The sequence below is a fragment of the Lemur catta genome, chromosome 2, assembly GCF_020740605.2.
Source record: "Lemur catta isolate mLemCat1 chromosome 2, mLemCat1.pri, whole genome shotgun sequence".
NCBI lineage: Eukaryota > Metazoa > Chordata > Mammalia > Primates > Lemuridae > Lemur > Lemur catta.
The window spans coordinates 27,668,560-27,678,989 of NC_059129.1; the positions used below are offsets into that span (position 1 = coordinate 27,668,560).

Consider the following 10,430-nt stretch of genomic DNA (forward strand, 5'->3'; position numbering starts at 1 on the left):
AAAGTGACCCTGAACTGAACGTGGCAAGACCTCTGGCACACTTTCCATCTGTCGGCACTCAGGAGATAAAAACAGAACTATGTGATGCCAGCAGCCTTGACGTCTGGCTCTCCTGGGCTTTTCGTCAAGAGCAAGCCCCTAAATGAAGGTCATTTAGGAAAATGAGATCTTTTGTGGCTTTTCAAAAGCAACCCCCAGTGGGATACAATCGGCAAAATCCAGACTGTGGGAAACTCTGAGAAACAAATGATGTGATTCCTTCCACACAAACGCTGCAAGGAGGAAACGGGATGGGAGGGAAACCTGGGAATGAAAGGACTTGACGTTACGTGAATGAAAAGCAGCCGGCACAGAAGGCCGCAGCAATATAATTCCATCTACGTGATATTCTGGAAAAGGATAACCCACAGGGACAGAAATGACATCAGTGGTTGCCAGAGGATGACGGTCAAGGGAAGGAGACTTGACTGCAAAGGGACATGGGGGGGACCTTTTTGGGGCGATGGAATATTCTATTATAGATCTTGATTGTGATATTTGATTATAGAACCGCATAGATCTGTCAAGACCCATAAAATCTTGCACTTAAAAAGGAGCAATTTTACTATGTGCAAATCATACCTTAATAAATCTAACTCCCCAAAAGAGCGGGAGAGAAAGAAATTTATAGGATTTACTACTCAACTGCAGTGTATCGGTCTTATTTAGATCCTGAATTTAAAAAAAACTATTAAAAAAATAAAACAAAACATTGATCCATCAATCAGGGAGCTATGAACCAATGCCTGGGTATCTGACAATGTCGAATTACTGTTGCATTTCAGGGGTGTGAGGATGGCATTGTGTTATGTTCAAAAATGGGGGGTCCTTGAACTTTAGAGAACTGAGATATTTCCAGATGAAATACAATTTCCAGGCATTGCTTTAAAATAATCCAGAGGCGGTGGGGACAGGGGAAGTGGAAAGAAACAAGATTGGCCAGGACTGGGTAACTGAAAACTGCGGAAGTGGTGCCCATGGCCCACTCTCCTGTGCTCTGTACTTTGGTGTTTGTTTGAAATGTTCCATAATAAAAGCTTTGTTTTTCTTCAAAGCACCCTCAGGCGCCAGGAGGGCGGCAGAGATGCAGAGGGCAGGGCTAGGGCCACAGACAGGAGCACAGCAGCCCGAGCTGGCTCAGAAGGCGGGGTGAGGAGGGGGCGCCAGCCAGCAGGAGGGCCGGTGCTCAGCTGCCACCGCTGCTGGTGGGCATCGCCATGGGCCCAGTGTGGCCAGATCCTCTGGTTTTTTATGTTTTTTTTTTCGTAAGAAGCTGTAAGTCTGGGTTTTTATGCAAAGTTGCCAGACCTAATGTTCTAATTAAAATATTTTTTAAAAATACTGTGTAAGCCAACCCCAGCTGGTGAGCCAGAGTTTGCCCTAAAGGCAGCCACACACACAGATTTGGCATTTATCAATTCAATAGCATGGACTCTGACAGGCAGCCCTGTGCTACGCTAGGGGCCCAAATAAGAATGGGATGCTACCTCTGCACCGTGGGAGGCAGGAATATAAACAAATTGCTATTCGTCAAGAGGGTGCTCCATGCAGTGTTGTATCACACGTGGGAGCAAAGTGCTGCCAGGGCAGAGAGACTCCCGTGGGAACCAGCCCTCCCCTGGGCGTCCTGAGGGCAGGGGCTACCCCGGCATGGAATGCTCTGTCCAGAGGTACAAGCTGAGTGAGTGGGAGTGGCTATGAAACAGCCATTTATTAATATTATTACTGCTACTACTATTATTATCATGAAAGAAAACTTGCTACTTGTAACTGCTGCTAAAGGATGCCTTAACAAGTCCTTAAATGCTGTTACAAACGGTTCAAAAGACCTCCTCTTGGGGGGATAAAGCCATGTTCATGGAATAGACGAACAGACGGCTCAATACTGTAGGATGTCAACTCTCTGCAAATTAATTTATAGATTCAATCCCATTCCAACTAAAACCTTAGCAGGTTTTGAAAAAGAATTGTTTTGGTTTTGGTGGACATTGATAAGCTGATTCTAAAATTAAAATGGAAATGTCAAGGACCAAAAACAAACAAAAAAAAAGCTGAGAGGATCTTAAAAGAAAAGAACAAAGCTGGAGAATTTAGGTATCAAAGAGTTACTTAAAATCATAGAAAACAGGACAGTGTGGTTATTGGAGAAAGAACAGAAAATAGATAAATAGAACAGAACAGAACAGTGAGTCCAGAAACCAACCCGACGTACGCTGTCACCTGATTTGTACCAAACTGCACTTCCCACTGACGTACAATGGGAAGGGGACAACTGTTTTCAATAAATGGTGCATACGTAAGGAAAAAAAACTGAATTCTGAACCATGTCACACAACACACCAAAATCAATTTCAGCTGGACTGCATGTAAGTATAATATAAAAGTTAAAACAACGAAGCCTCCAAAAGAAAACATAAAAGAACATCTTCATGACGTTAAGATAGCTGAAGTTTTCTTAAACTAGACACAAACCAACACGAAGGCCAGAACCCAACAGGAAGAAGTGGGCCAAAGACCCGAACGGGACCTTCACGAAAGAACGTATCGAAATGGCCAAAAACCTTTTGAAAAGGTAGGCAATTTCATCGGTCATCAGAGAAACGCAAATTAAACAAGATACCACCAGAGGCCCGCTAGAACAGCTAAAAAGATAGTTGACAAAAGCTAAGTGTCAGTGAGGATGTGAAGCAACTGAAACACCACACACTGGTGTGGACCTGTAAGTTGGGAAAACATAAACAGTCCCCAGGTCATACTAGTTCCACTGCAAGGACACGCCTGACAGAAATATGTGCACATGGGAACCAAAATATATACACTAGAATGTTCTCAGCAGGACTTTTTGTAGTAGCCCCAGACTGGACACAATCTGAACATCCATCTTCATTAGGATGAATGAAAGGTGGTTTATTCACACAAAGTACAGTGATGACAGAGCTACAAACACACACGTGGTCAGTCTCCCGCGTGGTGCTGAGAAAGAAGCCAAGGAGTACACATTTTACAACCCAGACCAAACTCACCTGTTCAAAGCAGACACAGAGTAGACACCCTTGAATGGGTGTTATTGGCTGGAGGGGGTAGGGGGCTTTTTACGGGCTGGTAAGGAGATCCTTCCTTTCCTTCCTTCCTTCCTTTCCTTCCTTCCTTCTTTCCTTCCTTCCTTCCTTCCTTCCTTCCTTCCTTCCTTCCTTCCTCCCTCCCTCCCTTCCTCCCTTCCTCCCTCCCTCCCTCTCTCTCTGCCCCTCTCTCTCTCTCTCTCTCTCTCTCTTTTCTTCCTTCCTTCCTTCCTTCCTTCCTTCCTTCCTTCCTTCCTTCCTTCCTTCCTTCCTTCCTTCCTTCCTTCCTTCTTTCTTTCTTTCTTTCTTTCTTTTTGAGACAGTGTCTTGCTCTGTTGCCTGGGTAGGAGTGCAGTGGCATCATCATAGCTCACAGCAACCTCAAATTCCTGGGCTCAAGTGATCCTCCTGCCTTGGCCTCCCAAAGTGTTGGGATTACAGGTATGAGCCACCATGACCAGCAGGTGCTGATTACAGGAGCATGTTCACTTTCTGACAAGTAATCAAGCCTATGCAGGAGGGATGATCTGTGTGCTTTATGATGTATGTCATGTACTCCAGTAAAAAGTTTACAAATGAATACTAATGAGATCCTCCAAGAGCTGAGCTTCCTGTCTCCGCCTGGCTCTTTCACCTCTTCCATTCAGCCCTGAGGATCTGAGACCAGGGAAAGGAGCAGTGAGCAGCCCAACCCTGCTAACTACAGCCCTCTAGGTCTCCAAAAATTGTTTGATTTCACTGTTTCCCTTCTAACGCCTCGATCTCTTTTTCTCTAGTCATGCCTCCATCCCCCACTGTGTTCAAAGGTGTGCAAATTTCTTAAATTGGGGTTTTGCTCAACACCCTGGCCCTATCTAGCTACTCTCTTTCCAGTGCCCAAGAGGAATCCCCAAACCCTACATCTTAGACTCGCCTTCCCAAACCCTCCCCTGCGGCCCAGCTCGGCCTCACTTTCTGCCCACTCCAGGCAGCCCTGCAACTCTCCAGCCTGCTTCTCATACCAACCCAGGCCCATCAGTTGGGCCTTTGATGCACTTCCTCCTGCCCCCTGCCCTCTCACTGCCGACCCTCTTCTCAGGCCTCTCAGCACCTCTCGCTGCACCACTTCCCAGAACGGCCCCCCAACCTGTCTCCTGGCCTGCCAGCCTCCCTCCATCCTCCATGCAGCCTGTGTGGCGCCCGTGTGAAATCAGGTCCGCAGAACACCATCCACGTGGCCCTTGAGTCAGGCTTCAGCCTGCCGCTCTGACTGCATTTCCCACACTCCCCAGCCCCCACCCCATCCTAGACACACACCCACCAAACAGCACCCCCAGACACGCGGTCCTTCTCCCGCTGTGCCTCAGCAACACCACCTCAGCCTATCAAAATCCTGCTCCACCCTCGAGACACAACTCAAATGTCACCATCTCTTTACAGTCTTCCCCAAGCCCAAGTCAGAATCCATCACTCCCTCCCGGGTCTCCCGACTCTGTACACGACTGTAGCCCAGCACAGCACACACCACGCAAATCTGTTCAGGACACTGCCCTTCACACAAGACTGCAAGGCAGGGACCCATTTTACAGGATCCTTCCAATTTTAACCAGGGTCTTCAAAATCACCCCCACGTCATCCCTTTTTACCAGAGATGCTGGGGAGAGACTGCAGGTGTGTCCCCTGCTCTCACATCCACTTCCCAGTGGTTCATGAGCTGGAACTCTGCCAGGCGGAGTGTTCAGGGCAAAGCCTACTTTGAGGGCTATTAAGCCCTCTCCCACCCCCATGCCCTCGAGGGCAAACACCGTCCCAAGAGCCCTCCTAGAGTGATGCTGACCTGGGCCAGGAGAGCAAGCCCCTGAGTGCTGCCCCTAGAAGGTGTATAGGTAGCATCTTCCTCGGCCACACATGGACAGTGGCAGTAGAGAGCCCCCAGATTCCTGAGGTTCTGTTGCCACATCAAGACTGGGAGTGAGGGCCACAGAGGCCAGCACACCTGGGAGAGTCACCTGAGCACCCAGGGGCTCCTCTTGGATCCCCTGAGCCTAGAAGTCCAGGGCTGGGGTTGGGGGGAGCCTGCAGGTATGTTTCCTACGCCTCTCTGCTATTCAAAGTACCTGCTGCCAGACTACAGTTGGCCCATAGGTTTGTTTTTTTAAATTATCCACATCCAAAGGCTTCCTGCTCATTAGCACACAGCCTCCCAGGTGGCTAAGGCCTTAAAAGACTTTAAAATACCAATTCTGAAGCTGCCAGAAAGCATGGTGAGAATTCCTGACAGAGCCCTGGGCAATGTACATTCCCCACACTAAGCCCTATCACTCTCTACAGCCCGGCACTGAGGCAGAGACCACCTGTGCTCACTGGAAAACAAGCAGCTGGGGACACCAAGGTGGGATTTACAGTGGGAGGTCCAGGATTGAGTCCAATTGTATCAGCTAAGTGACCTCTCCAAGCCTCAGTTTTCTTGGAAATACAAATTGAGCATCCCTAATCCCAAAATCCAAATTCTGAAATATTCCAAAATCTGAAACTTTTGAGCACCAACATGATGCTCAAAGAGCATTTTGGATTTAGGATTTTTGCATTAGGGATGCTCAACCAATTAAGTATAATGCAAATAGTCCCAAATCCAGAAAATCCATAATCTGAAACACTTCTGGTCCCAAGCATTTCGGATAAGGGATACCCAAGCTATAGGGACGTGAACACTACTACCTTAAGAGGCTGAAGGCAGCATGGTAAGACAGAGGAAGTTTGGGCTGTGGTGTTTGCAGACTTGGTTCAAAGGCCAGCCCTACTGCTTAGAAATTAGGTGGCCTTGGGCAAACTCCTCAATCACTAGCACCTCAGTTTCCTTATCTGCAAAAGGGGCTACTAATGCCTTCCTTGAAGGGCACTTGTGAGATTGGAGATGATATTAATACTAAAGATAAAAAATAATAATATATAACATCTGAGGGCTTACCACACACCAGGAACTAGACACAAAGCTCTACAATGGATTTACTCACTTAATTTTCATAACCTTCTGAAGTAAGCTGTACTCTTAACCCCAGGTCACAGCTGAGGACACTGACTTAGAAAGATTGAGTGACTTGGCCATTGCCACATGCCTAACATGGGAGAGCCAAGATTCAAACCTTAGTCACCCAACTTTGGGGTCCAGAACTTAACCGTTGTACTGTAAATGTTTCCCTGCGTGGTGCACGGGCAGGAGCCCTGGCCACAGCAGGCACCAGCATGACACAACGAGGGATGAGACGGCAACGTGTAACATACAGAAACCATACACACAAAGTTAGAATGTTAGGATTGTGAGGAGGGAGATACAGTTTTAGCATCCTGGCAAAGAGGAGCGATTAGAATCAACAAAACACAAGCGCTTCAGGACTTGCAACAGCTCCCATGGCCTGGAAGTTTTATTTCGGATTCATCATTCACCTCACCAGAGAGGTGAGTGGAGAGAACGAATGAGGAATGATGGAAATATCACCTCCGGAAGCAGCTCCACACCCCCACGGTCCGCCCATGTCCCCACTCAGGGCAGGGGTGGTACTTCCATTTTACAGATGAGGGAATGAGGGCCAGTTTGGAAGCTGGGACCTGCACACCGGTCCCTTTATCTTGCTTGAATACTACACCTTTTTGCCAAAAAAACTTTCCCACACAAGGAATGCACCCTGCACCAGCCCCGGCAGAAGAGGCTGGTTCCAGCTGATGCGCACGGCCCGCTTGGCCCTCTGCTCGGTCCTCTCAGCCTGGAGGGGTGGCTCCACCCTCACGGACCTGCTTAACGTCCCTCCTTCAGGACAAAGTCCAATCCTGCCACCAGAAGGAATTTCTTCTTTTTTAGAGCTCTGGAAGTTTGGGTCCACCAGCCTTGCCCTGCAACTCCACAGCCGCCAGGCCCTGGGCGCATCTGAGGGGCCCACGCTGCCTGACATGTGACGCCGCTGCAAGGAGGCCCTGATTAGACAACGTACATTAAAGCATTTCATAAACTACTTCTAAAAAGTACCTTTCAACACCCTCATTTCCCAGTTTCTTTAATGCAAATCACCTCTGTGGTCCTTACGATGCCTAGCATAGTGCCTGGCACAGAACACAATCTGACACCAACACTGAGCAGCTGCTATGTGCCGGGAACTGTGCTGGGAGAGTTTATAAACATTTTCTCATTTCCTCAACCCTGTGAGATCAGGGTTGTTGCTCTACTTACATGAGGAAACGGGGCCAGAGTGAGTTTATGGGTTTTGCCCAGGGTCTGCCCAGCGCTAGAGTGTAAGCTTGATGAAGACAGCATTCATCTGTTTTACTCACAGCTGTGGCCACGAACCTTAGAACAGAGTCTGGGACACTGTAGTAGGCCCTCAGTAAATATATTTGCCCAGTGAATCAATGATGAAAATAAGATTGAACACAGTTCTTTTTTGGTGGTGGTGGTGGGTTTTTTTTTTTTTTTTTTTTTTTTTTTTGAGACAGGGTCTTGCTCTGTCACCTGGCTACAGTGCAGTGGCATCATCATAGCTCACTACAACCTCAAACTCCTGGGCTCAAGCAATCCTCCTGCCTCAGCCTGCCAAGTAGCTGGGACTACAGGTGCACACCACCACGCCTGGCTAATTTATCTATTTTTTTGTAGAGACAGGGTCTCGCTCTTGCTCAGGCTGGTCTTGATCTCCTGGCCTCAATTGATCCTCCCACCACCTCAGCCTCCCAAAGTGCTAAGATTATAGGTGTGAGCCACCGTGCCTGGCCTTGAACCCAGTTTTTAAAAACATAAAGTTAATGCCCTGTCAATCATACGAGAACTATGTTCTGTGAATATCTGCTTTAATGTTTGTACACTAACTCTTCTAGGAGAGAAAGCTGTTACCCAAATTGGAAGAGGGAATTAGGACATGATGTGTGCCTACACCTCCACCCTGCCCAGCCTAGGGAGTTCTGGCCTGGGACCTGCCCCTTGCCAAATCTAGGGGGTCCCCCACGGCTGGGCTGTGGCCTGGTAGGTCCCCACTCAAACCTGGCTGCAAGCCTCTGAAGTCTGACATTGGGGTCAAACACAGCCAACAATAAATGATTCTGGCTGTAGGACCCTAAAGTCTGAAGAAGGATTTTCACATACAGCTTATGGAAATCAACTGGGGAGACAGGGGCATAGTCTCTTAGTCACACCTTCACCATCATTTTTTCCTGTCTACATCCCATCTGTACTACTGATATTATTTCCTTAATATTTGTCTTTGAACTAATCCATCTTCTCTACTTATTCTTAAAAGGAAGCTCAGCTAGGCGTGGTGGCTCACGCCTGTAATCCTAGCACTCTGGGAGGCCGAGGTGAGTGTATCACTCGAGGTCAGGAGTTTGATACCAGCCTGAGCAAGAGCAAGACCCCATCTCTACTAAAAATAGAAAGAAATTAGCTAGACAACTAAAAATATATAGAAAAAATTAGCCGGGCATGGTGGCACATGCCTGTAGTCCCAGCTACTCAGGAGGCTGAGGCAGTAGGATTGCTTGAGCCCAGGAGTTTGAGGTCACTGTGAGCTAGGCTGACGCCACGGCACTCTAGCCAGGGCAACAGTGAGACTCTGCCTCAAAAAAAATAAAAATAAATAAATAAATAAAAGGAAGCTTTATGGAAGGTTAAAAAAATCAAATCAAATCAATGTTAGTAAAGTCAAGCTTGATACAGTCCCTCCCCAAGGCTCTAAGCTTAAGATGCCTCCTTCGTTCAAAAGACAAATGAGCAAGTGTTAGGTATTAAAGACACACTAGCAACACACCTTCACTCTCTCCTTGTCGGTGATGGAGAGGAGTAGAAAGGAGTGAACATCTCACTGTTAGAGTCTATGCAAAAGGCTCCCATCTGCTTACAAAATGAAAGGGTCACCTGGCCTGGAGTAAAACAAAAACGGTTCCAGCTCTAGCACCGCCATCACTGGCTGATGACCTTGGGCGGCTCCATTACCACCCGTGAGCCTCAAGTTCTCTGTCGGTACAATGGTGTCTTCTACTCTGAATGGTTCCTGTGAAGTTCAAATGAGCAGCAGATATAAAAGGTCCTTATAAACTCTAAAGTGCTACGTAAACATAAGGGATTATTGATGCAGATTTGAAGCTCAGTCTACCAATAAGGCAAAACCCAGGACTTGACCCAAAATGCTACAAGGAAGCTCACTTCTCTCTCAGCCTGAGGCCCATGGGCAGGACGTGCTTGGGATGGTGAGAGACGCGCTCAAGGAGGTGGGAAAGGAGCAACAGAGAGCATGCTGGGCAGTGCCACTTACACTGTCTGAATTTTGGAGAACTCGGGGGCTTCTTCTGTTTTCTTTCTAAAGAAGAACCAGTAGGTTAGGAGACCCACGATGAGTGAGAACAAAATCACATCCGTCATGCTGAAGAGAGACAATTCATGGGCCGAAAACTCGGAAATGGTGGTCCTGCTGTCCATGTTGGAGTTCTCCTTGTTGATCGTGAGACTGTCAGGAGAGAGAAATGGCAGACATCAGCAGGGAGGAGCAGGGTGCACCCTAGGCCAGCTGGGGTGCCCACCTGAGCAGCCTGGGCCTCGTGCCCCAGGGGCTGTGGCGGACGAGCTGTGTGGCGCAGGAGGAGCTTGCTCTGCAAGGCTCCCACCACCACACTGCAGCCCGGGGCCGGAACTACATAGAAATGGCCCCTAGTGGTGTCAGCACCCGCCAGGGCATACCTTGGGTGCAGGCTAAGGCTGGAGCTCAGACTGGGTCCTCTGCAAACAGAGAGAACGGAAGCCACTGGCTCTCGGTGCCACAGGGCTTCACAACTCCATGAGGACACAGCCAGGGGCGGGGTCCATGTGAGAGAGGAGCCACTTGACAACAAACACTTTCCCCAACTACTATGCCTGGGTTGCCCCAAACCCAGCATATTCCAAAGGTCTTCAGGACTGGCCCTTGAGTGGCTGCTGGGAAATAACCTCTGAGCCTTGGAATGTCCTGCCTGGGAAGAGTGTCCTATATACCTGAGACCTCGGGCCACACAGCTAGTTCCTGCTAACAGTGAGATTTATGGTGAGCACCTGGTTTCCTATTCCTGGGGCTTTGAATCACACCGTATCAGAGTGACGTCCTGGGGTACTGGACACTGAGTAGGTGAGCTAGATGCCCGGGTGCTCCGTGCTTACATGACTGACCGCCTATAAAAACCCTGGATAACGCGGCCTGGGTGAGTGTCCCTGGGTGGAGAGACTTCATACATGTTGTCACATATCTTTGCTGGGAGAATTAAGGGCTGTCCCTGTGACTCCACTGGGAGAGGACAACTGGACACTTGTGCCTGGTCTCTCCCTGGACTCCACCCTGTGTGACC

The 10,430-nt window shown here is 48.5% G+C and overlaps 1 protein-coding gene across 1 annotated transcript in view; it reads right to left on the bottom strand.

The window, feature by feature from the left end:
* The window catches only part of LOC123632595 (NADPH--cytochrome P450 reductase), a 29,236-nt gene extending 19,232 nt beyond the window's left edge, over window positions 1-10,004 (bottom strand). Inside the window, exons 1-2 of the mRNA XM_045543092.1 lie at window positions 9,793-10,004; window positions 9,371-9,562 (exon numbers count right to left, since the gene is read on the bottom strand). Of these exons, the coding sequence (XP_045399048.1) occupies window positions 9,371-9,562; window positions 9,793-9,989 (389 nt within the window). The 5' untranslated portion in view covers window positions 9,990-10,004. The remainder of the gene's footprint in view (window positions 1-9,370; window positions 9,563-9,792) is intronic.
* Window positions 10,005-10,430: the final 426 nt, after the last annotated feature.